Raw genomic sequence first — 27,728 nt, 5'->3', positions numbered from 1 at the left:
ATAAATATCCATCACAACTATGTACTTACCCGATCTAATTTTGTTATTTATTTTGTAGGTACCATGAAGTTTATCAATTTGCACTAATATAAGCACATAGTAATAAAAGGGAAACGAGGTCGATGTTCTTTTGGCTGCGGAAATATGAGATGATGAGTGCTGATTTGGTTTAGGGCCAAAGATTGCTGCCACAGGTTGCGTTGTGCTAAGAGAGGCAAATATGTAGGAAACGTACATGAAGCTACATCGAAATCTCAAATAATTGGGTATTAACACTCAGTTATTCTCGAGTTCTTATCAGTTCAGAACATCTTTTCAGATTTATCATTTACTAAAAAGCAGTTTGGCATCTCCACCATGTAATTAAAGTTCAATATACCGTAGTTTTCCAGCAGAAAGAAATTGTTGATGATTGATTCCATTTGCTCGAATTGTCCCACTAGCTCAGACTGGTGAGGTATCGCATAACTTGAGGCTTCAAGCTTCTCTAATGGTTGCTGCGGATAAGCCTATGAAGTGCATGAGTTTTCTTAGTGGATAATTGTGGTTCATTCAACTATGACCTTTGATGCTTGAAGACCAAACAAAAAATTTCTTTAAATATTATCATTTTTAGTATTTTACTATTTTTATTGCCCGTTTTTCTCAAATTTTAAATCCCATAAAATTTACCAGCACAAAAACATATTTTTCTCTATAAAACATCTAGGCCCATGCAACGTACAGGCGTAACTACTAGTTTAATATAATAACAGATACTAAATTAGCTAATCTTATTAAATGATCAACACTAATTAAATAAAAACTATTTAGCCATTGTGAAAAATATTTAGGTAAAGGGATTTTAAAATTAGTAACCAGTGACCCTATTTTTTTTACATGACTAACCTCTCAGGTGCTGGGTTGCACTGACGCGGAAGCGTCGACACGGACACGACACGATGCAGACACGACAAAATTCTTAAAAAATTAGGATGAGGACACATATATATGTATCTTATTTATATATTATTTATTTATACAATCATCTATTTATACAACAAAGTCAAGTGTTTTGATCCTGAAAATTAAAAAATAATGCTACACTATATTGTTTTTGTGTACACATTTCAAAAAAAGTAAAATGCAGCGTACGTGCAACCAAGATTCAGGTGTTTCCATAAGCCCATGCCCATTGGAGGTCTCATTTCATTAGACTAACACAACAAATGTGCCGGGCTGTCGGGGGCCTAGCCCGTTCAGAGCCGACTCTTATCCATTGAATTTCTAAGAAACGGCATTAAATTTTCTTGCTTTCTCCAATGTTGAATAAGACCCCATGAATACGCACTACATAAACTGTCAAAGTGTCAACAACCTACGGATACCCACTACATAAACTGTCAAGTTTCAGCTGTGGAGAAATAATTGAAACTAAATTAAGAAAGAAAAGCTAAGATTAGAATTTGAAAAAGTTATCAACAACAGTATATCCCATTGAATAGTAAAATCAGTTTTCTCCTTGTTCTCTGGTGTTTTGACAGTTCAAATACGCAAGTAAATGTAATCTCTCTCTCTCTAGATTTGGAAGAGATTAATTTTCGGATAAACATCGCCACCTAAAAAAAAGTTAGTAATTAATCTCTTATATATACCTATTCAAGAATTACTATGGCAAACCAAAATTTAAGATTTTGATTGCATGGTTCATTTGATTTTGATATCCCCTGTTCTGCTCTAGAGGTAAATCCAAGGAGTGAGAGAAACACATCATAAAGGAAAACTCGGTGAGTTAATATTGATTTGTGTACTTGGTTTATGATTTGTATGATTTTACTGAATTCAATGTATCAATTACTAGTACTTTAGAAGTGATGGATATTCTGAGATTACAATTTGCAAAACGAAAATTTCTTGTTTTTGTATGAGATTGAAACTCTGTTCTTTTTTGCATGAACTTGAATTATGCAGCAAAGAAACGGAGTTTTTATGGTTTTGTTTCTCAGACTTAATTTTTCTTTCCTTCCCAGCTGTACTCTCCTACCTAGTAGTTAGGAATTTATATAGGCCAAAATACCGGCCATTTTTTTGGTCACAGTTTTTATCCAAATATTATCAAAATCAAGTCATTAAAAGATTGAGATAAAGAAGCTGATCAAATACGTAATATTCAGAGAGAAAGCTTTGCGTCATCCTGAATAAGATTATTTAGAGTATATAATAATATACATAGAGAGAGGATAAGGCTTCAAGCAGCTCACTCACCAAATTACACACATAACACAACTCACCATTCTTCTTCGTACAGTAAGAATCTGGAACATGGATTTATATTCATTATTTTATTTTTCTTAGAACTTTTTTATAGAGAAATTGTTGTTTTTTATTTATTAAGGTCTTCCGATTCCGATCTTTGTTTCTTTGTTCCACATCATCCTGTTTTTCATGATTAGTTTGGAAGTGTTTTCCTTTTTAATGTATAATCATTGCTTCATGTATGGTGTTTATTTATGTTATCTGGATTGGATTGTGTGTATTATTCCAAGGATTTTCTGGCTTCGCATGATAAACTTGTATTTGTTCTTTACATCATATTGCAGGTATTTGCGATTAATACAGGCTGTATAGATCTTGTTTAATTGTCGTTTCTCAAGTTTGGCCACGATGGTGGAGGGCGGAGCTACAAAACTCGATAAAGCAGAGTTTTCAGAATGTTGGCAAATGTCATGGAGACAACCTTACATTCTGCGTCTCGCCTTTTCTGCTGGCATTGGAGGACTTCTCTTTGGTTATGATACAGGTAAATCACCCGTTTCATGATTTAATTTCTAATTATAGAGTGTATATCAAGTCCGAGTTAACGAAATTTCAGAGTTTTTGCTCTTTGTTGCAATTTGTTATATGTGTGCTGTGTATCCATGTATAGCCGTCTTGTTCATTGGCTAGCAGTTTGCATGATTTTACTCAAAATGAAACAGATCTTAGTGCAATTATAATTGAGTTGAGTATTCTTGCTTGCAGGAGTTATCTCTGGTGCCCTTTTGTACATTCGTGATGACTTCCGCTCTGTTGATAAGAGTACATTTTTACAAGTAAGCTGAATTTCATTTCTTTTCCAACAGTTTTTTTTTTTTTTTTTTAAATTGCATGAAACCATCTTATTGTTAATTCCCTTTCAATTCTTCTTCTTGACATAGTGTATACATTTTGCCAGGAAACTATTGTTAGTATGGCCGTAGTAGGGGCCATATTTGGTGCAGGAATTGGTGGTTGGATGAATGATGCTTGGGGACGAAGAAAATCAATTTTGATTGCTGATTTCTTGTTTTTTATTGGTTCAGTAGTCATGGCTATAGGTCTATGGCCTTGGTTGATCATTCTTGGAAGGGTATTCGTGGGGTTAGGAGTTGGAATGGCTTCCATGACCTCACCTCTTTACATATCCGAAGCTTCTCCTGCTAAAATCAGAGGTGCCCTAGTTAGCACAAATGGTTTGCTTATTACAGGAGGTCAATTTTTGTCTTACCTTATCAATTTGGCCTTCACTCAGGTAAATTTAACCTAATACAGCGCTGATCACACACACTTTTTAATATTTATTGGTGGATTATTCTGTTGGACTCTAACAAAAATTCTGTTCTTATAGGTTAAAGGAACTTGGCGTTGGATGCTTGGAATTGCGGGGGTTCCAGCTCTAGTTCAGTTTGTATTAATGCTATCACTTCCTGAATCTCCTAGGTGGCTTTACCGGAAGGTTATTTATTTTGCTTCTCTTAAATCTAAGATACTTTTGTCTGTATGAATTGGAACAAGTACATTGAACAGCTAGAATTTGATGTGTTTAGACCAGGAGTACAGCGGCTTTTAATACAATTGATTTTGTGATGTACTGATACAAAATATTTGCATCCTGAACAGGGAAGGACAGAGGAAGCAGTTGCAATACTGAGTAAAATTTACCCTGCTCATGAGCTTGATAATGAGGTTGATGCCTTGAGGATGTCTGTTGAAGCTGAAATTGCCGAGGAAGGTTCAATTGGCGAGGGTAGTATCTTTGCTAAGATAAAAACCGCCTGGACTACTCCTGTGGTGAGAAAAGGGCTTATTGCTGGTATTGGTTGTCAAGTTGCTCAACAATTTGTAGGTATCAACACTGTTATGTATTACAGCCCTACTATAATTCAGTTGGCTGGCATTGCTTCAAACCAAGCAGCTCTCGCACTTTCTCTCACGACGTCTGGCTTAAATGTGGTTGGTACTATCATCAGCATTAGCGTTATAGATAAATATGGAAGGAGGAAATTGATGATTGTCAGCATGATCGGTATTATAGTGTTTCTTTTTGGATTAACTGCCATGTTCAAAGTAGCCTCCCTAAATTCTCCTCCAGTGGGTAAATTGGAGACCACCCATTTTGCCAACAGCACGTGTCCGGCTTATATGACAGCGCCAGCAGCAGGATCATGGGACTGTGTTAAATGTTTAGATGCTTCTGTAGGCTGTGGGTTTTGTGCTGACAAGGAAAACAGGGTTAGAAGTTCATTACTGTTTTTTTCCTGTTTCAAAATTTTAATACAATTTGGTGTTCATTGTTCTTGGTTTGATTATTTATACAGCGTAATCCCGGTGCATGTTTGACTTCGAATCCAATTGGGGGAGAAGTATGTAAAGGAGAACGCCGTACGTGGTACGCCCGAGGATGCCCTAGTGGAAATTATGCATATCTTGCGATTGCAATGCTGGTAGCTTACATTTTAGTGTATGCACCTGGGATGGGAACTGTTCCATGGATTGTGAACTCGGAGATTTACCCATTGAGATTTAGAGGTGTTTGCGGAGGAATGGCTGCAGTTTCAAATTGGGTTTCTAACTTCATTGTTAGCATGTCATTTTTGAGCTTAACTAAAGCTGTAGGTTCTGCTTACACATTTATGTTGTTCGGATTAATATCTTGCGTTTCACTGGTGTTCATCATTTTGTTTGTTCCGGAAACAAAAGGAATGCAGTTTGAAGAGGTAGAAAAAATGTTAGAGAAGAGGAGCTGGAAGGTTTGGAAGAAATCCGATGAACATCCCGTCCAGAAATGATTTCACTAAGAAGTATAAACCTTTGACAAAAAATCAAACAAACACCTCTGTGTCCATTTTAATTATTCACTTATCCATGAATGGCCGGTCATGTGGGTTGCAGGGTTTTTGACTGCACATATCCATGACCTTTTTAGTATGGTTGAGTGTGTTATCAAGTCTAACAACAATTTTGTCATAAGTTTATATTTTAATCTGATTGGTTACTCAATATTTCATTGTGACAAAAAAAAAAACATTATCAAATCAAAATGCCACCACAATCCGCTTTAGTATGCGGTGAACCCTCATCAATGAGTATTTTTATTCATTTGATGCAAAAGAAAAATTTAGATCAACTTAACAGCTGCACCAACACAGGCTGCACAAGTAAGTGGTGCCACCCGGGCCATTTAGCTAAAAGAGCCAACACAATTCGCAGGTCTATTGATGGCTTAAAAGTCCAAGACTAAATCTTCTACGATGCCTCTATACTCTCGTGCGATATTTCTTCCCCATCCATTAACAGCCTTCACTAGACCTTCACCCTCTAAGGCATTCGCTTGAAAAAGAAATATTTTGTCGGAATACTACACCGCAGTTCACTAATGACTTGGCAGCGGAGGTAAATAAATTTCAATTCTTATTTAAAATTTCAATTCTGACATCAAATTAACTACTCTTCCCAAAAACAAATCATAATTATATTCCTTGTAAACGAATTCATAATGTATGATTTTAAAAGCAGTCATGCAGAATCCACAGTAATAAATTCGTCCTTATCATCAGAACCTCCCTTCAGTTTCTATATAAACCTTGGATTATGCTGTGTACATATCGACACTTACTGTTTAACAATAAACTTATGACAGTTGTTCATATAATTCTAGTGTTTCAGTTTCAGAATTTTACTTAAACATTACAACCTGCCTCAATGTTCTACCAAATTCAGTGTCTTCTACTTACGTGCGAGCAAGCATTCATGAGCTTTCTCAATCACATAAGCGAAAAATGGGTCGTTCTCGTGTTCCTCGCTCTATTGTAATTGAAGATTTAAGTGGAAGGTTCGTAATTTTTCTCCATACCACACCATCTTTATTAATTCACTTTAGATTAGGATTTGTCATGTTTTTCTTAAAATGTCGAATGGACCATGTTCATGAACAAAGACACTTTTTAGTTTTAATTGCCATTGCTCATCATGGATCAAATGTTTTGTGCTATTGCTCATCTAGCTCTGCCGCCGTGCAACCTCTTTTGCAACTAATATGTCGTCTTTTTGTAGAACAAGGAGAAGCAAAAGGCTTGTTTCATCAATTGCTGAAAATTCGGAATCCACAGCTGCAGGTATACATACTTTCATCATTCATGGAAATGCTCTTCTGGTAAATTGTTTCTTCTTTTTTCAGCTAACTTCATATAATTCAATGACGGGACAGGTCAAGGAACAAACGAAGGGAAAAGCGCATTATTCCATTGCAATTACTGCAATAAAGACGTCACAGGAAAGATCCGCATAAAATGTGCAGTATGTCCCGACTTCGACTTGTGTCTAGAATGTTTCTCTGTTGGAGCTGAGATTACACCTCACAGAAGCAATCACCCATATAGGGTCATGGTAACTTCTTCTCAACGTTTTTGGTCATCGATAACAAATGCAGATTAAGAAATTTTCATATTCTGTAATTATTATACTGCCATTTATTTTGTGTTAACCATACAACAGAGAGTCTTCCTCAAGACTCTCTGCTCAGATAGTCAGTCAGTTAGCGCTAGTCTATAGGCTAGTTAGTCGTTCCATTTTGTTAGCTATAAACTCGTTCTCAGAGTCAGTAACAATATTTTGTTTTATCAAAACTCTGTAACCTTATCTCTTGTATAAATAAGAGTTTAATCTCTACAAGATTTCCGTGGAAGATATTCACCAAAAATAGTGTTCTAAGTTGGTATCAGCTTGCCGATCCAACGCTTCCGCAGAAACAAAACCAAAAACAGCAAACAAAAAAAAACCCTACAACATCACTAATGGCTTCAACATCTAGCCTTAGACAAATCCAGATTCATCACCTGGTAACTCTCAAACACACAGAAACCAATCATCTCCTTTGGAAGACACAGTTCAAACCTATCCTAAAAGGATATGGTCTCACTGGTTTTATTGATGGAACCAAGGTAAAACCTGCTAGAACCTTACCTGATAATGATGCTATCAACCCAGATTTTACAGAACACGAGGCTTGTGATTCATTGTTGGTTGGATGGTTGAACTCGACTCTAACACCTGAAGTGCTAGATGAAGTTGGTGGACTGGATACGGCAAAACAAGTTTGGGATTAGCTAGAGAGCTATTTTACACCAAAAACCCTTGCACATCAGGTGAATCTGAAAAGGCAACTTCATTCACTACAGAAAGGTAACAAACCTCTTAAACATTTTTTGCAAGAAGCTAAGAGTTTATTTGAGCAGCTTACTGCATCTGGATGCACGGTTTCAGATGATGAGAAGAAACAGGCCATTAGTAATGGTCTAAATCAATCTTATGACCCAGTTGTAACTTCATTGAGCACTGATGAAAATCTGACTATAGATAGCTTCTATACTCATCTACTAACCTTTGATATGCGGTTAGAACAACAGTTACAGTCTTTGCAGCAACCTTTGGCTAATGTAGCTGTTGCCAGTAGCAAGCCTGGTCAGAGACGTTTCAACAACCATGGGAATCAATATCCGTACAACCACAATCAGAACAACAGGAGGAACAACAACAACAACCCAAGAAACAACAACAATTCTCAGCAGCAGTCAAGAGGTAATCAGGGAGATCAAGTCTGTCAAATATGTAAGAAGAGGAATCACACGGAAAATCGGTGCTGGTTTCGTTATGAGAAAAGTAATGACAATCAACGTCATTCTGCTGCTTACATTGCTTTACCAGGTGGCCAGAATGATAATGGTTGGGTCACGGACACGGGAGCTACTCATCATCTTACTGCAGATTTGAGGAATCTCACTATTCCTCATGAGTATGATGGTACTGAGAAAGTACACGTTGGTAATGGTAATGCACTCAACATTGCCAATGTTGGTAATGCCTCTTTCCTCTATAAGTCAAGATCTTTTTTTTTGAACAACATTTATCATGTTCCACAAATAAAAACAAACTTGATGTCATTTACACAATTCTGCAAGGATAATGATGTATTTTTTGAGTTTCACACTTCTTACTTTGTTGTGAAGGATAAGCAAACGGGGGCAACACTGCTGCGAGGGCTGAATAGGAATGGTCTCTACGTATTTTCGGGTATAGACATGCTAGCACCTTCAATAAAGCCGCAAGCTCATGTCTCTTCTACTCTACCACTTTGGCACCAACGTCTGGGTCATCCTATGTTGCGTACGGTCTCCAAAGTTTGTCATCAGTATTCACTTCCAGTCTTAAGTAATAGTTTTTGATTTCTGTCACTCCTGTCATGTTAGTAAGAGCAGGAAACTACCTTTCTCTCTTAGTAAAACTGTTTATGACAAGCCGTTAAGCTTGATAGTCTCAGATATCTGGGTTTCACCCAAGTTGTCTAGAGTTGGATTTCGTTATTATATTCTTTTTATGGATGTTTATTCACATTTTACATGGATTTATCCTCTTGTTCAACGTTCTGATGCTTTACATACATTCATTCTCTTTCGAAAACAAATTGAAAATCTTACTGAACTAAGAATTAAGGTTTTTCAATCTGATAATGATCTTGAATACAAAAAATTCACTTCTTATCTGAATGAGTCTGGAATCCAACATAGGTTTTCTTGCCCACATACTTCACCTCAGAATGGACTTGCAGAACGTCGTATACGTCATGTAACTGAGTCTGGTTTGGCTCTATTGTTTCATGCACACATGCCACAGTCCTTTTGGGCTGATGCATTCTCTACAACTTGCTATCTCATTAACAGGCTCCCTAAATCCAAATCTGAGAAAACAACTCCTCTTGAACTCCTATTTAATAAGCAACCAGATTACACATTTCTAAGAGTTTTTGGCTGCTTAGCATATCCCTTCCTTCGTCAATACAATAAAAATAAACTAGAGCCACGTTCTCTTCCGTGTGTTTTTATAGGCTATAGCAGTGCTCACAAAGGTTACATGTGTCTGCATCGTGAAACAAATAGAATCTATATTAGTCGTCATGTTCGTTTTGAAGAGAGATCATTCCCTTTCATGCCTATTCCACAGCAGCTGCTGTCGTCTTGTTCAGGTATAAAACCCTCTTGTACTAGTGTATTGTTTTCTCATCCTTTTAGAAAAACGAGTCTCTCAGCAGCTCAAGAAACTTGTACTCTGCAGTCACCTATTCGCAGTGCTTCACCTACTAACTCAGAACCTGCGTTGTCAACTGAAAATGCATCACCAAATGCTCAAGGTTCTCCGGTGTCTACAACACAGATTATGAACACACTCAGTGTTTCTCAGGTAGCCTCAGGCAGATCTTTAGACTTAGATCAGCAGATACAGAACAATGTTCAGCAGGAAGTTGAACAGCCCATGCAGCAAGTTGCGGTCACTCATCCCATGGTTACAAGGGCTAAGGCAGGTACCTCAAAGCCCATTCAAAAATTGTGCTTGACAGCATCGAAGCATCCTCTTCCTGAGTCTGATTTCATGGAGCCAACATGCTTTTCTGCGAACAAAGATCCAAAGTGGAGGAAACCTATGGATGATCAGATCAATGCTCTTATTCAAAATGGTACGTACTCGTTGGTTAAGTATGAGCCTGGCATGAATGTAGTTGGTTCGAAATGGGTTTTCCGTGTTAAGCAAAACCCGGATGGGAGTATCGAGAGACGCAAAGCACGTTTGGTAGCGAAAGGCTTCAATCAACAGGCAGGTGTTGATTACGGTGAAACTTTCAGTCCTGTTGTCAAACCATGTACTATTCGACTTGTATTATCTCTTGCTGTGATGAATCGCTGGCAGCTGAAACAATTGGATGTTGAGAATGCCTTTTTACATGGCCATTTGGAAGAAGAGGTCTTCATGAAGCAACCGCCAGGATATGTAGACCAAAATTATCCCAATCATGTTTGTAAGCTGCACAAGTCGCTTTACGACCTTAAACAAGCACCCCGTGCTTGGTTTTCGAAACTCACCAATCACTTCTTGCATCTTGGGTTTAAAGCCTCGATTGCTGACAGTTCCTTGTTTGTGTTGTTGTCTGCATCTTACACTATTTATATCTTGGTGTATGTTGATGATATAATAGTCACAGGGTCGGATCCAAATATGCTTACCAAGCTCATTGCAGATCTTGGTAAAGCCTTTGCTATAAAAGACATGGGTGATTTGTCTTTCTTTTTGGGAGTTGAGGTTCTCAGGCAAGGATCAGATATTGTTTTAACTCAGCGCAAATATGTGACTGATCTTCTATGTAGAACCAAGTTGGATGGCGTTAAACCAGTGACTACACCATTAGCCTCAAATGCCAAGATTCAGAAACTTGGTACAGAAAGGTTTGCAGATCCATCATTGTATCGCAGTGTTGTTGGTGCACTTCAATATTTGCATCTGACGCGGCCTGACATTTTAGTTGCAGTTAATAAAGTTTGTCAATATATGCATGAGCTGTTTGTGGAGCATTGGGAGCTGGTGAAGAGGATCATTCGTTATCTGAAGCATACCGTTGACTATGGTTTACATCTGAAATCATATAGGGATTTCTCTTTGCATGCTTATTCTGATGCGGACTGGGCAGGCAGTTTAGATGACCGCAGGTCTACAAGTGGATATTGTGTATTCTTTGGTGGGAATTTAATTTCTTGGAGTGCCAAAAAGCAGAAGACTGTCTCTAAGTCTAGCACGGAGGCTGAGTATAGGGGAGTTGCGATTGCTACTTCTGAGGTAATGTGGATTCAGTCGTTACTTAAAGAGCTTGGTATTGCTACAACCACTCCAACGTTATGGTGTGATAATCTTGGTGCGACTTATCTCACTGCAAACCCGGTTTTTCATGCACGTACTAAACACATAGAGATCGACTATCATTTTGTGCGGGAGAGAGTAGCTGAAAAGAAGTTACAGGTGCGGTTCATATGTTCTAAAGACCAACTGGCTGATATATTTACGAAGGGGCTCTCTTCTCCAAGGTTTCACTACATTCGGAACAAGTTGCACATTCGTCAACTCAAGTACAACTTGAGGGGAGGTGTTAACCATACAACAGAGAGTCTTCCTCAAGACTCTCTGCTCAGTTAGTCAGTCAGTTAGCGCTAGTCTATAGGCTAGTTAGTCGTTCCATTTTGTTAGCTATAAACTCGTTCTCAGAGTCAGTAACAATATTTTGTTTTATCAAAACTCTGTAACCTTATCTCTTGTATAAATAAGAGTTTAATCTCCACAAGATTTCCGTGGAAGATATTCACCAAAAATAGTGTTCTAAGTTTTTGTATACCAGGACAAGTTGTCTTTCCCTCTAATATGTCCAGACTGGAACGCAGACGAAGAAATGCTGCTTGTAGAGGTGTGTATATTTACAATTTTTCATTAAGTCAGGAAAAAAAACCAACTGCGCAAATAGGTTAATAAGCTTATCTGATGAACTTCAGTACTAATGTTAGTTTATTGATCGAATGTATTTACATATACCAGGGACTCCAAATGTATGGATTTGGGAACTGGGAAGAAGTAGCAGAGCATGCAGGTACAAAGAGCAGAGATCAATGTCTCGATCACTATAATAGTGCCTACCTGAACTCTCCATGTTTTCCTCTTCCGGTACGACTTATTTTCACTTATTGGTAAAATAGGTTTCATCTAGGCTATTTTGCTCTTCATAGTGATTAATGGGTGATTTGTTGGGTGCATTTTGTAGGACATGTCTTATACTGCCGGAAAGAACAGAGATGAACTTCTTGCGGTTGCTAAAGAGCAAGAGGATGCCAATAAAGGTTAGTGACAGTGGTGTAACTGAACAGTCAGAATAATTCGAAGAAAAAAAAACAGACATAGGAACATGATGTTCAGTGAATCAACAAGACATATATATGCATTAATCCTTGGTAATAACGGTTAATTAATCTTGGTGTATTTTTCAGCGTCTGCAGGAGTTCCTTCGGTTACAGTTGCGGAGCTCTCCTACTTTCTCTCCAACATTGAAGTATAACTGCTTACCTTTTGGGATTCTTGACTTTTAGAAATTGTTAGACATTCTTTTGTGTAACTTTTGTGTATGTTTGATCAGAACTGTAGAAGCTGAAGCTGTAGGTATGAATAACTAATATCCTCCGCTAATTGAATTGCACGGTGTTACCATTAAATTTAACTTAACAACATGCACTTCTTTCTGCAGCAGATGTGGGTTCTGGGATCAAAGGTAGCAACTCATTAGCGGTAACGGATGGTACAACTAAAACAGCTTCGAACATTGGTCGGGTTAAAGATATTGCTCCTGATGCAAACACAGGGAAAGGTTTGCTCTCGTATCATTATCCAGGAATGTTCCTTTTCTTGTATACGTATATGAAAGGACATAAACTCATGCATAATTTCTGTGCATTCTTTTCATATCTTTCTAGTTTTAATTTGAAAACCTATCTCAAATTCAGTTAAAATCTGAACAGACACGTCTCTACCAATAGCCACCATTGATGCCTTTTCAAGGTGTCTGTTTGATGAACAGGCATCTCAAGAAGATGCAAATTCCCTATAAATAGTGGTGATTGTTTCTCTGAAACACACCATTCTTCTGTGTGTTTTTCATCCTCAAGTTTTAACCCATTTTCCCAACATGTCTTCTGCATCTTCTGCAACATCTCCAGTAGACAGGAGTGTCGGGGTAAAGAAACCAAAGGCGCTCAGTAACAAGGGTCCTTTCTTGCCTGAGGTGAGTGGCTATAATCCCAAGCGACGAGAGTTTGATCCTGCATACGACAATGAGGCGGAGAAATCCATTGCAGACTTGGAATTCAAGGACACTGACACTGCAGATGAGCGTGAGATAAAGCTTCGGATGTTGCATATCTATAATCAAAGGTATACACTCATGATTCATACATATATGTGCATGACTTTTTTTTTTTTGTTGTTGTTGTTGATAGATATTTATACTTTGTTTTTGTACATAGTTCATACCTAATGGAATCTTTTTGACAGAATTGCTGAACTTAAACGTAGAATGGACTTCATATTGGAAAGAGGTCTACTTTATCCTGATCCCTTGGTGAAAGACCTCGATCCCGAAGAAAGGGAGCTATATGAGAAGTATAAGGTCTTCATGCGATTCCATTCTAAAGAAGACATGACGAATTGATTGAGCTTGTCATTGTGGAGCATAGAGCTCGAAAGAGGATTCAAGAACTCAGAGGTACAGTGTTGTAAATTTCTTCATTCTGTGATGGTTTATTTCTTCTTTCCGTTTTTCTTTTCAATATAATAAATCATACAGGAAGCCGAGCAGCCGGTTGTCGTACGTCTGCTCAAACAGACAAGTATCATGCAATTAAAAAGAGGTTAATAGCCGAAGAAAAGGCAAGAATGAATCAGGAGGGAAGTCGTCAACTGGATGGTATAAGCGGGAAAGTACTACTCAAGGCAGGGGTTCCGGGTCATGCAACAATGGAACCTGATAACATCAACAGTCCCCAAGGAGGAGGTGGTGGTTCTGTAAGAGGTTCTGCTAGTTTAGAGGCTGGTGGAAGTACTGGTGATCCTAATCACCATCCCTCCACCATAGTTTCAGGATCAGCTTCTTCTTCTTCTTCTGCTACAAGTCCCTTCAACCGTTGGACATCACTGGACTTCCTGGAGCAGAATTACTATCTGAACCAGTAAGTTACATTTACAATTTCTTCTTCTAGCAAATGTTAGAGTCCAAGTGTTGATTGGATCCGTTTTATGATGTAATGTAATGAGACTATCTTAAAAACTTCATGTTTGTTTGGATTCTTTTGGCAGGAAAAGCGTTTATGCATGGAAATCAAAATGATACCAAATCATTATCTGAAGATGCTAGAAGCAATGTTAATACAGATCTATAGAGGTGGAATAACAAAGAAATCAGATGCTTATCGTTTCTTCAACATGGATCCTAACAAAGTGGATAAGATTTATGATATGGTTGTCCGGAAAGGGATTGCTTCTCATAGTTCAAACTAAGCAGCCTATTCTTTGTTTTAACACAGCAATCTTCTTGTTGTGTAATTGAAGTCCGCATATTTATTCTTCATGGATTGGTTTATTTGATCTTAATTATAAGTTTCCTTATGTACTTTATCTATTGTAATGCAGCTAATGCTGTGGAACTTGTCACCACTTCTTGGATGGCCTAAGAATTGGGAAGTTATTGTATTAATACTAAAATTTGCCCAAGAATTGGGAAGTTATTGTTTTAATAAAATTTGCCCAAGCATCGGGAAGTTCTCTTTTTTTTTTTTGCTAAGTTCATAAAAAAATAATTGCTAAGTAAAAAGTAAACAATGTTGCTAATTTCTTAGTCACATCTCTTTTTTTTTGCTAGTCGCATCTCGTTTGCACAAAATGTTGCTAATTCCTATCGTCAGAAGTCAGAACCCCTCTAACAATGAATTGGAGGTCCTAAATCCAAAACCTTAAGGTGGGTCTCAAGTGGTGAATTGGGGAATTAGTCGGTGAAAGTACGTGAAGGTACTGTCATAACAATTCATTATTTTTGTCTGAATAACAAAATCATTAGGAGGAAAATATATGAGTACATGAATTAAATTCTTCATTCACTAACCAGTACACAATAAGATATCTGGAGATATGAAAATACTAGATCACCAGATAACTGTAGCTGTCAATCCCTGGTTGGTGGTATCTGTATTTCTGAATTAAGATATTAAATTAAAAAAGAAAAGGGGTAAACTGTTACAAGATCCAAAGGATGACAGAATGGTGGGGGGAAATTTTGGGAGTATGTAGCGGCTTCTGGTGTTTAAACAGTTCTACTTGCATCAAGGCAGTGAATGAACAGCTAATTGAACATAGGTTACAGCATCAATTGTTATTATTGCGGGTGAGCTAGCTAATTCCATATGAGAATGAGATTGAGGGCATGCTGATCCATCCACCCTCGAGTACAAACTCGGACAACATCATGAAGAAATCCAGACAGTTTTCAAAATCAATACTATGACTTATGAAGATCTTTAACCTAATATAAAAGCAATGCTTGTGGTTCTTTACATTACATAATCTCTTTTACCACTATCTACTATCACATGAATCCTAGAATTTGTTTATTTGTTGTTTCAAACGTAACATTTTGAATTCAAACCAAACAAATTCTTTACAGAGAGAAACCCAAAACTTCCATTAACAAAAGATGATATTAACATTGTTAATCAGCATGTTTTCTTCTTTCCCACACTAACATGTCAGATTTCCTGATCATCGGCAACTACACCTTCTACTAAAGCTGATACATATTGACGCTATACAATAGATATCTTCATACCTTTATATACATAACTAGTAAAAGAACCAGAAGAATTGCATACCCTAGATATCCATCACTCCTCCTATTAGCTCAAGGAGTTGATGAACAAGAGGCTTCTTGTCTTGGTTCCCTCAGATACCCAAGAAGTGTTTCTGCCTGCAGAACAAACAAATCACAAAAGCCATATTAGTATTCTGCCAAAGCTATGATGCAATTTGATCAGATGAAGGACACTTTGAAATTCGGTCTTTCGAAAACAATACGAAACTAAGATACAATTTTGCAAAATTTATTAAACTTATACCTTTTGTTTAGCCCTTGCACTTCCAGATTGAGATAATGCAACAAGTGGAGGAATCCCACCTTCTCTCACTAACAATCCCCTATTTCTCGCATTGCAACTGCAGAGTTGCAAAAGGGTTAACACTGCGAAATCCTTTCCTTTGACTGACCCATCTTTAATAGCCTCAACTAAAACAGGAATACCACCTTCTTCAACAATAGCAATTCTCCCTTCTTCAATGGCAGCTAAACTATTCAAAACAACCATAGCTTTTTCAGCTAAACCATTTCCTTGCTCAGAAACTAAGACAACTAGTGGTTTTACTGCACCAGCAGTCACAGCTCTTTCTTTATTAGGATTCACTGAACAAAGCTTGTACAACGTAGTTAACGCATCTTTCTTCCCTCGAGTCGAACCATTCAACAATAACGAAATCAATGGCGGAATAGCTCCAGAAACCCCAATTTTAATCTTGTTATCATCAATTAACGATAAATTTAGTAACGCACAAGCAGCGTTCTGTTTGGATGTTTCAGTTCCGGTTTTGAGTACATAAACAAGCGGCTTAATTGCACCAGAATTAGTAATCAAAATCTTGTTATCTTCATGTAAAGAAAGATTTAATAAAGCTGTTACTGAATGTTCTTGAGTCCAAGGATCGGTACATTTCAAAAGAGAAATTAACACAGGAATCGCACCTGACTCACCAATAATCGCCCGATTCTCCGAACTATTCTTGGCAAGTAATCGAATGTTTGCAGCAGCCGAACGTTGTACAGACAATGATGAAGATTTAAGCTGTACCACATAACCTAACACCGATTTCTCAATATTCTCTTCGCATTCGTATATTTCTGATGAGAGTTCTTCACGATTCAAAAACCCTAACCAAGAATCAGTTTCTTCAACATTTAGAGTATCTTCATTTTGTTGATGATTATCTTCATTTGATGGACTAACACCAGCCAATCTCTGTAATTCTCCGGATATATCACTACTATAAGCTGAAAAATCACTAAAAGCTTGAGAAAGATCAATAAAATCATTATCAAAACTAGAGTTTTTTTTGCTATTTTCCATCACCAACTCTGTTAACCTAAAATCCAAAACAGATTCTGTCAAATTTTCAGAAACGTACGCAGATTTAGGTTCTGTTGGATCATTTTTATAGAGATTAGAACGAATTGTTCTCATAGATCGACCTTGTGCTCGTTTCTTTGATGATATTGATGATGAAAAAGTTGAGGATGGTGATGAACAAATAAGTGTTTGTGTTGATGAAGGAAGTTGAGAATCCTGAATAGACACCATGATGATGATGAAAAGATGCTGAAATGGTAAATGAATTTTGGGTTTTCGGGTAGATTTCTCAGGAGAAACTCATTAAGATTTCTTCTTCTTCTTGTGGTTTGGGTTTACATAGAAGAGAGGTTGAAGAGAGTTTTAATGGTGATTTTGAGAGAAAGAGTAAAGTAGGTGTGAGAGGTGGGGTGGGGTTTTTGAGGAACAAGTGAGAAAGAGTGGTGGGGGGCCTGGGGGCTATTTACGAAGGTTCTTTTCATCTGACAATTACTAAAATAACCTTTCAGTACAGCGTGAAGCTGTAACTCGAATATAGTAAAGATTATAGAATCTCTCTCTACCACTGCGATTTTTTAGTTAAATCATTTAACTTAAATGAAAAAGTACGTACGGAATCAAACGGATTTAACGGCTAACACGGTTTTGAAGCTTTTGATGAGTTAAGCAAAGTGATTGCGGTTGATATCGACACCCACTTGTCACTATTCTGCTTTTTTTTGACTATTTTTTGTTTTGGCTTTTGAGTACAGTGTTCTTGCAACACGGTATGTCTATAGTATATACACCACGAGATTATAATATCTTGATCAGATCTTCAAATTTGGTGTGCAAATCTTTGTGCAGAGGAGTACTACTACTGCTTTTTTTTAGATATTTTAAGCGAGTTTGCTGACAGCTGACTCATCCAGCACACCTGGCAATCTTGTGAAGTGAGTCATGGTCGATAGTGAAAAACTAGCACATCTCATGTGTTACCGTTTGTAATGTCTCGCTCTCATGCAATCTCCAACACTTGTGCGTTTCCGTTACCGAATTACAGTGAATTGATATAGACTATAGAGTTCTGAAACCTGGAAACGTTGGTCGACAATTTATCAAAGCCAGCTGTCGTTTCGGGCCGTCTCAACAAATAGAGTTGTATTGTATCTTCCCCTTTTGTATGCCTGAAGAGTTATAGACATGAATGCAGTAAGCTATTATAATTCTTCGTACTTAAAGTACACATTATTGGTGCCAGATGCGTGCACATTGTACGTAAATGAATCTATTATTCTTATATAAAATGGGTAGACCAATTCGATTATTTCATATTGATGGATCATTTTTGCATGATCCGTACTTAAACGCAACCAGTGATATGCATTGGCTGTCACCATTAATCACACGATTATTATTTTTCTCAGCCACTGGCGCATGATGATAAGTTGATAGAGAAATAAAAAAACAAACATCAAATCCGATTTGCTGCCTTAGCCAAGAAGTAGCACTGTAGAAACAGATTTTCTACTTAGAAGTCGGCAGTGACGTAGGTCAACTCATATTTTCAATGAATAATCTAATTAGAAGTGCATGATTATAAGATTAGAAAAATCGAGAGATAGCTTAACTTTGTCTTTGTATTAAGTAACCGCATTAATATAGGTTAGTGATGAGTATTATATTAATTGAACGTACTTGGACATTGATTGATGGATTGATAAAGTAGACACTATCACTTAACACAAAATTGGTCAAAAACACCAAAACAAATAATTCCTGGGTGACATAGATTTCTAGCTTTAAGTACTGTTTATATGGACAAAAATCAGAAATATACTCTTCAATTAGCCAATTTGGATATTTCACCCAGGATTTTGTTTATTTATTAACTGGAACAGTCCATTATTCCCTTGTTCTTTAAACATACTGTTATTAATCATACTACTACTAACATATACGAACGTACTCTAAACGGAAAACGTGAATTGACTAGTTAGTGTGTCTACCCTTGTAGATCAACAACAACATTTTACGACAAATACAAACTCATCATCGGAAGACGAGAAATACATGAATGACGACATAATATGCTTAAACAAAAAAAGAAAAAAAATACATGCTGCTTATGTAATTAAATGCAAAGATCACTTGATATCACGTCACATTAGCTGCATCTAGCTTTTCACCAAGTGAAATATTATTCACTGGCCTACTGTGAATAACGAAGAACCAAGAGCAGCAGTTGATATAGTACGTTCACTACAACACCAAATCCAGGTTGTTATGCAATAACAAATTCAAAAAAGTAAAACAAAGAATGATTCAGTAATGGTGATCAAGTAATAACATCAAGAAATAAAAAGGTTAATGGAAAAACAAGAAGAACTATCTGTACAAATACAATCGCTTCAAACTGGTATAATAAAACAAAAATAGATTATTGTACCTGAGCAAGCAGATAGGGAAATGAGTAACAAAACAAGATAAGAACCAGCGACAAGAAAATATGAGGACCTCTCGGTTATTTCCATCTTCTTCACAAAGAAACAATGAACACTACTTTCTTGTGCTTATTGAATCCTATGAAAGCCATCAAAACCCTTCCTTTAGTTTCTTTTAATTTGTTCCGGTTGGAGCAACTGCAACCGATCAAAACCCTTACTCATAAACTCAACAGAAATTCAATTACGGCTGCAACTCTTCTTGCCATTCTTCTTCAATCACCCAAAAACTAGCACCGCATTTCCTAGTTTTCATCATTCTGAACCAAAAAACATAAGCTAAGAGCAGTAACATATGTATGTCTAAACTCTAAACCAAAATTATATACTAACAAATATACATGCAAGCGGTAAGCACTATTTTACAACAAGTGAATGCAACAAAGACTGAAATTGTGAATCTCATTTGTAGCGGCAGTACCGCCAGGACAATGAACATTTTTCCTAGTGGTAGTAAGATACTCAGCATAGAGTGTCGTTAAGAAAGCAGGACTTGTAAGGAACCATAAAGTATTCCATCATTTCGCGGTTTTATAGCATGCTTAAATGAAATAATCGGTCTTTTCTTGGAATTTCTCAAGCACTTCTGAATAGCCTTTTGCTTTCCTTTGCAACAAAAACTGCAACCAAAGCAAAATCAAGTATATATTAGGGTGGATATTACAATAAGATATGATGTAAGTATTAGAATAGGGTGGATGCAACTGGTTACATCGTGTGTTACTATCATTCGACATAGGACGTAACTGGTTACATCCAGTCTTACTACTGTTCGACATAGGACGTAACTGGTTACATCCAGTGTTACTAATATTCGTCATAGGACATAACAGGTAGGACATAAGACATAACTGGTTACATCCAGTGTTATTAATAATCGTCACAGGACATATCTTTAAAACCTGGATGAAACTGTTTTCATCTATTTTTAAACTACTAAAACAATATACACTGCATATTAAAACTGGATGAAACCATTTCCATCCAGGTAAAAACCTATTGAAACAATTTCATACAAGGTTTAAACTGCTGGATGAAACCAGTTTCATCTAGGTAAAAACCTGGATGTAACTATTATTCGACATAGGACGTAACTGCATACTACTATTCAGTTAGGTAAAATACACTGCATACTACTATTTGACATAGGACGTAACTGGTTACATCCAGTGTTACTAATATTTGTCACATGACATATCTTTAAACCTGGATGAAACTGTTTTCATCTATTTTTAAACTACTAAAACAATATACACTGCATATTAAAACTGGATGAAACCAGTTTCATCCAGGTAAAAACCCGTTGAAACAATTTCATCCAAGGTTTAAACTGCTAAAACAAAATACACTACATATCAAAACTGCTGGATGAAACCAGTTTCATCTAGGTAAAAACCTGCTGAAACAATTCCATCAAAGGTTTAAACCTGATGAAACCAGTTCCATCACATGTAAACCAAATTCATTCATAACATTGGAAAAAAAAATCAAATAACCAGACTCATACACCACAATTAATTTCATTCATTAAATTGAAAAAACTCAAATAACCAGATGCAAACCAATTTTATTGAATAAAATACACATCCATTGAAATGAAAATAAAACAACCAATTCAACAAATTAACCTACTGAAATAAAAATAAGAACAACCAATTCAACAAATTAATCATGCAATTATGAAAATAAGAACAAATCAGAGTTAGGGTTTCAAATCTTACGAGTTCTAGGAGACATTCTGTGGATAAATTGAAACCTCGATTCTTCAAATACACTGAACTGATCAATCGATTGAAACCCTAGAAACTTCTCATTCTGTAGTGTATTGTTGATGGTGTTTGCAGAATACGGTGTTGATGTTGAGCAAATATTGTTGATGAAACTGATTTCTTGTAGTGATGTTGATGAAACTGATTTGTCGTAGTGATGATTATTAGGAGACGGTGGATCAAAATTTTTTCTGCTACTATTTATGGTGAGGAGATGGTGTGGGAGACGGTGGAGGAATTTTTTTCTCTTCTGGTTTGTGAGAAGATGAAGAAGGACGGTGGTTTTAACTTGAAGAGAGAGGGAGAACGTGGTTTTGTTGAAGAGAGAGGGAGAACGTGGCAATTATAAAAGGGTAGTTTTGACAGTTTCAATTAAAAGATTCCTCTGTTCATTTGATCCACGCGGAATGTCTACCGGTCCATTTGACCCAGAAGAAATGCACTTTTGGCTATATAATCCATTTTATGATTAATTAATTAGTCAGTGTCTAGTGCACTTGACTGGAGAATTAAGAGGCTGAGTAAGACCAGTCATAATGGTCTCGCAACGGCACAAAATTGTAAAGGGGAAAAAATGACTACTTAAATATCCTGGCGTTTTTAGGGGCCATTCAAAATAATTTAGGGGTCAACAATAAAACAAAAAAGGTCACCCAAACGTAAATTGTAGCCAGTTTTTATCTCGCGTAATTTATAATGGCCAAATTTCCCTTACATAATCGGGAGATAATGTACTATTTCTATCCTCCGAATGCATTCGGTAGAAAAAACAAAACAAAACATGCGTCTGAATGTATGGGGTGCAATAATTCAATGAATTTTGTTTCATTTGTTTCATTTCTTTTCATTTATGACCTACATTCGGATATATATATATATATATCTTTCGAATTTTATAATCGGGAAGTTAAGTCATATATATTAACTCTCAAATGTACGGTGGCCCAAAAATCAGAAATTTGGAAAAATCTAAATTTTCTGGTTTTGATATTCGGGAGATAAATCATTTGCATAAATCTCCGAATTTGTGTTGGCTAACCTTCTATAACGACCTTTGGAACCACCTAGAACCATGGCATGGTTGGTTTTGAACCTGTCACATTCGGAAAATATGGCATATACATAAACTCCCGAATATACGGTGGCCCAAAAATCAGAAATTTGGAAAAACCTAAATTTTTCTGGTTTTGCACTTATGATATTCGGGAGATAAATCATTTGCATGAATCTCCGAATGTGTGTTGGTTAACCTTCTATAACAGCCTTTGGAACCACCTTGAACCATGGCATGGTTGGTTGTGAACCTGTCACATTCGGAAGATATGGCATATATATAAACTCCCGAATATACGGTGGCCCAAAAATCAGAAATTTGGAAAAACCTAAATTTTTCTGGTTTTACACTTGTGATATTCGGGAGATAAGTCATTTGCATAAATCTCCGAATGTGTGTTGCTAACCTTCTATAACGGCCTTTGGAACCACCTAGAGCCATGTCATGATTGGTTTTGAACCTGTCACATTCGGAAGATATGGCATATACATAAACTCCCGAATATACGTTGGCCAAAAATCAGAATTTTCGGAAAACTTAAAATTTTCTGGTTTTGCACTTAAAATATTCGGGAGATGTATCATTGAATAAATCTCTGAATGTGTGTTGGCTAACCTTCTATAACGGCTTTTGGAACCACCTAGAGCCATGGCATGGTTAGTTTTGAACCTGTCACATTCGGAAGATATGACATATACATAAACTCCCGAATATACGGTGGCCCAAAAATCAGAAATTTGGAAAAACCTAAATTTTTCCGGTTTTGCACTTGTGATATTCGGGAGATAAGTCATTTGCATAAATCTCCGAATGTGTGTTGGCTAACCTTCTATAACGGACTTTGGAACCACCTAGAGCCATGGCATGGTTGGTTTTGAACCTGTCACATTCGGAAGATATGGCATATACATAAACTCCCGAATATACGTTGGCCCAAAAATCAGAATTTTCGGAAAACTTAAAATTTTATGGTTTTGCACTTAAAATATTCAGGAGATATATCATTTGATTAAATCTACGAATGTGTGTTGGCTAACCTTCTATAACGGCCTTTGGAACCACCTAAAGCCATGGCATGGTTGGTTTTGAACCTATCACATTCGGAAGTTATGTCATATACATAAATTTCCGATATACGGTGGCCCAAAAATCAGAAATTTGGGAAAACCTAAAATTTTCGGGTTTTGCACCTGTGATATTCGGGAGATATATCATTTGCATTAATCTCATACGCTAGCCTTCCGAATATACGCCGGCCCCAAAATGGGATTTGGCAAAAAACACCATCTATGACATTTTATCAAAGTATATATTCGTTAGTAAGTGAATTTCCGAATACTATGTCCCTACATCAATATATTTGGGAGTAAAAATGAATCTTAACCTCCGAATATGTCCATCTAAAGTTACATGAGGAAATGACCTAACGTATTCGGAAGTAAACATATAAAACTATCTCCCGAATACTGTCGATGTTCTTTAGAAATGAAGAACGCGACTACATTCGAGAGTTTAAAACACATGCATATCTCCCGAATATGGTAAAAATCAGAAAACCCTTGAAATTTTTTTAGCGATCCGTCGAATTATAGCGACATAAACCCAAAAATTGATAGAAGCTTACCTAATTGGAGTCATCTGAAGTTGCCGGAGTGTTTGACTTTCAGATTCGTCACCAACAACTATTCCCGCGGCTGCATTTCCTTGGGCGTCGTCGTGTTCGTGGTGTTCTTCGTGTTCTTCACGACCAATCTCTTTGTTTCGATCTTTTTTTGGGTTTTTTTCGATCTTTGTTTCGGAAGAAGTGAAATTGATTTTGAAATAAAATTTTGATTTTGGTTTTTAAGTTTTATTACTGCAAGGGCTTTTTGGTAACTTCGGGAGTCCTACAGGTATCCCTTAATTAGTGCCCTTGGATGGGTATAACCTAATGATCCCTAAATCCTTTTAAGTGGGCCCTAAAAATGTCAGGTTAAATATTGTTCCCCACCAACTTTAAAAATGTTAAGAAAGACATTATTGAATTTCTTTTTAAGAAAGATAAACACGTGTCCCCGTTTTTATCTGGAATTTGTGATCGGTACACAAGCGGTAGATTTTCTTAAGATTGCTGCTAATAGGGATTTGATAGCGGTGTACCAATATAAATTTTTTTGGTTTCGTACACCCTCGAGCAAATTGGTCCACCCTCAAGCAAATTTGATAGCTAAGTAAATTAAATTTCAACTTTTTGGTTTGTAGATGGATCACGTCGAAGCCTAAGACTTATGGATCTAGCTCGAATTCGAGAGCAAGCCGAGAGTGATGCAGACAAAAAAAGCCATTGCGGAATTCTCAGTATAAAGCGAAACAAGAGAAAATGTCAGACGATGAAAGACAAGCATTGAAGGAAGATGTCGTCTTGCTTATCGCAATCGATTTGGAGCCAGTACAAGATGTAAGCTTACTAACTCTGTAATGCTCATCCCATAATTTGATTAATTTGACACAATCAAATAGAATAACATTTCCACCCAGGCAGCCCTTTCTACTTCTCGCAAAACCGTGAATGTAATCATTTTATCTTGAAACACACCACTACTAATTTTCTCTTTAGTTATTACCTCTCTCACCCAGTCACCCTCAGTAACTATGTCTTTCTTTAATAACTACGTCATTATTTTTTCATCCCTGTAGTGTTTTAGTCTTTCTTAGTAGCTGCTTCTTTAGTAGAATAAATTTTGAGACCATTCATACCAAAAATGTACAGTATTATGTCAGTGATTTTCATGTTTTGATTAGAAGAATTATGTTTCGGTTGAAAAGTCACATTCGATAGTGAAATTCATTGATGATATGTATTATGTTTTGTGTTTTTAGTACGTTGATCATTTTCTGTTATTTTTAAAACACAGGTGCACAACTCTTTAACTTGCATTAGCTTTATAGTCACATTGCTTACATCAGACTTAGAGATATTTCTTTTCGTAATCCGTTCAAGTTGATGCATCTACTATAAGCAGGTCAGATTAACACTTCAGATTGTTTCGTTTTTGCATGTCACATTGATGTTGAATGTTTGAAAGGGGAAAAATAGTTGCAATCGGATCAAAGTTACCGGTACATTTCAGAGTTCATGTTAAGTTGTTAACTCTATCAAAGATTAACTTTCTCAACATTACCTGTTTGAGTAAATTCCTAAGAAAATATATGTTTTATTCAAATATTTCTATGTACATGTTCATGACGGATTAATGGGTTTGTCTGCTTTTGCAAATTAGTGTGGTTGTTGTTGGTGGGTGGTGGTTAATTGTGAGCAGAAATGATGGGAGAATCTGAGATAGAATTGTTGAAGGTTAGAAACATGTTTCCAGTTATGATGTGTATACATGAGAACTAATGTTTTCTCAATATCAATATTTGAAGTTGAGTCTAATGAATGCATCGGTTGAGTTGGTAGCAATCAAGTATGCGGTAAGTTGAAATTTCTATGAACAGGAAGTCTACTGATAGTTCATATGCATCTGTTTGTACTTTTAAGTATGAGGTCGGGGTGTTGTAATTTTTTAAAACATTGAAGGTCCTCAACTGCCACAATAACAGCTAATAACTGTCCAAGTCCTATTTACAAAATGTAAATTGTCAATGACGAGCCAAATCAGTTGATGTTAAGGAATTAGTTTTTTCTCGCTATTTGACTTTCATGGATGATCTGGTGGACACATTGCATAACAAGATTCATCATGTGCCTTTACAGATTCTGAGATTGTAGTCTTCCTTATTTTCCATCCATATTTTATGTCTGGATGGAAAGTTACTTGATCAACATTTGACATTATGAATGCATCCAAAAATTATCCTCAGATTTATTGGTTTTCTGGCACTGTTTTTCTTCTCAAAAGAATACAGCCAAAATTATTCTAGTTTATTAGCTTTCTGGCATTGTGTTTCTTCTCTAACATTGAATGTCATTTTGACAGATTATCTGGGAAAAAAGACTTGAGATGCACAAAACGAAACTGTGTGTTTTCCTTATCATTTACTTCATATTTTGTTTCAGTTATAGCTATATATATATGAGAAAACTAGACATTGACGCGTACCTCTTTATGTTTTCTTCAAGAGTGCAATTCAGAAGCTAGAGGCGATAATACTAACATGAAAGATCAGGTAATCGGTATGGTTCAACAACCTGGAAGTGGCTTAATGTTGTGGACAAGAGAGTTTGGGACAGTTCATTATTGCTGAAAAAGAGCAAGGTGTGGATGCTGCTAAGGACGCCAAATGATAAAATAAACTATTATGTGTTTACTGGCATATGGCTTATGGAGATATTACCATTATCATTTGGTTTTTGTTTATCAGTTTTGTACTATGAGATATTATCAAATTCAGGTTTGGGTATGCCAGGTAGTTTATATAGACTGTTTATGGGAATATATTGAAAATTCTTAGGCAATGTGATTCTTTTGGAAATTACCAATTAGTTGGTGGTATTGATTTAAGTGTATCCATGGTGTCAGGAAAATTATTGGCGGGAGTGTTAAGAATGGTTTTAGAGTTGCAGGTCTTGAAATGGGACGGCAGGCGCATCGCGCATGCGTGTTATATTAGTGTTAAGAAAGACATTATTGAATTTCATTTTAAGAAAGATAAACACGTGTCCCTGTTTTTATCTGGAATTTGTGATCGACAATCGATACACAAGCAGTAGATTTTCTTAAGATTGCTAATAGGGAATACTGATTTGATGGCGGTGTACCAAAATACATTTCTTTGGTTTGGTACACCATCAACCAAATTGGTACCTTTTAACATCTTTGGATTTTCTTACTTTTTCTTTTTCTTAAAATTTTACTTTTTTTAAAATTTTTAATTCATATTACAATACCTGGTTTTAACTCACGGATCCTAACAGGTGCAATTTCTCCCAATGAGTGTCATCATTTTCTTCCAAATTATATATTTCATATTCTGAATTATAGTAGAAGTTCAAAGTGCATGATAAAAGAAATTTCTCGAATTGGCCAATATACGCTTATGCCACCATTTCATTCATGAGAAACTATGGTAAAACATCTACTTAACTATACATGCATTTTTTTTACCAAAGATGCCTTCAGTTGCGTGAGAACTAGCCGTTGGATCATGACATCTTTTTCGATCTACTCTGAATTAGTGGCAACCTTCATGTTTAATTTATTAATGGTTCTCTTAAAAAATATTATGGACAATGCACTAGCAGGCATGGATCTTTCAATTTTTTTGTATAAAAATAAATCTAAGCGTAATCTTGGAGTGTTTATTTCAAAAATAGATGATTCCACATGAAAAATGTGTATTGACTTGGTTGATACATCTTGGAAAAATAATTATAGGTACATTTTTTAGGGTTTGGATCCCCAGTCCCCTGTCCACATTCTCCCTATCCCTCCCTGTCCCACCAATCATAACATGGCGTATGTCATCCATATAACGGTCTAGTGAACGCTGATTCCTGTCGATGTTAAGCTACAGTTTCTGGTCTTCCTTATTTTTCGGTTTAAAAAATCTCCAGCGAATAAAAATAAAAATGGAAGGGAAAGACGAA

At 36.5% G+C, this 27,728-nt stretch overlaps 2 protein-coding genes and 1 pseudogene across 3 annotated transcripts; 2 read left to right on the top strand and 1 right to left on the bottom strand.

The window, feature by feature from the left end:
- Positions 1 to 1,394: 1,394 nt before the first annotated feature.
- On the top strand, positions 1,395 to 5,247 carry LOC113288108 (probable inositol transporter 2). 2 transcript variants are annotated; one of them, XM_026537053.1, is made up of 7 exons: positions 1,395 to 1,766; positions 2,580 to 2,779; positions 3,001 to 3,071; positions 3,194 to 3,529; positions 3,626 to 3,733; positions 3,898 to 4,509; positions 4,596 to 5,247. In XM_026537053.1, exons 2-7 carry the CDS (start codon positions 2,644 to 2,646, stop codon positions 5,064 to 5,066), a joined length of 1,734 nt encoding a protein of 577 aa, XP_026392838.1. In that variant the 5' UTR covers positions 1,395 to 1,766; positions 2,580 to 2,643; the 3' UTR covers positions 5,067 to 5,247. The 2 variants fall into 2 exon arrangements, with proteins under 2 accessions (XP_026392838.1, XP_026392839.1); XM_026537054.1 differs by lacking the exon at positions 1,395 to 1,766 and adding an exon at positions 2,133 to 2,286.
- An 809-nt stretch (positions 5,248 to 6,056) lies between these two features.
- LOC113290969 lies at positions 6,057 to 14,050 on the top strand (annotated as a pseudogene).
- A 1,134-nt stretch (positions 14,051 to 15,184) lies between these two features.
- Positions 15,185 to 17,273, bottom strand: LOC113288107 (U-box domain-containing protein 4-like). The gene is made up of 2 exons (XM_026537052.1): positions 15,795 to 17,273; positions 15,185 to 15,646 (listed from the first exon to the last, which is right to left on the bottom strand). The coding sequence occupies exons 1-2, from the start codon at positions 17,082 to 17,084 to the stop codon at positions 15,581 to 15,583; spliced, it is 1,356 nt and encodes a 451-aa protein (XP_026392837.1). The 5' UTR covers positions 17,085 to 17,273; the 3' UTR covers positions 15,185 to 15,580.
- Between the last annotated feature and the right edge of the window lie 10,455 nt (positions 17,274 to 27,728).

The sequence above is a fragment of the Papaver somniferum genome, chromosome 6 (genome assembly GCF_003573695.1).
Source record: "Papaver somniferum cultivar HN1 chromosome 6, ASM357369v1, whole genome shotgun sequence".
Classification (NCBI taxonomy): Eukaryota; Viridiplantae; Streptophyta; class Magnoliopsida; order Ranunculales; family Papaveraceae; genus Papaver; species Papaver somniferum.
This window is presented reverse-complemented; position numbering and strand designations above follow the sequence as displayed.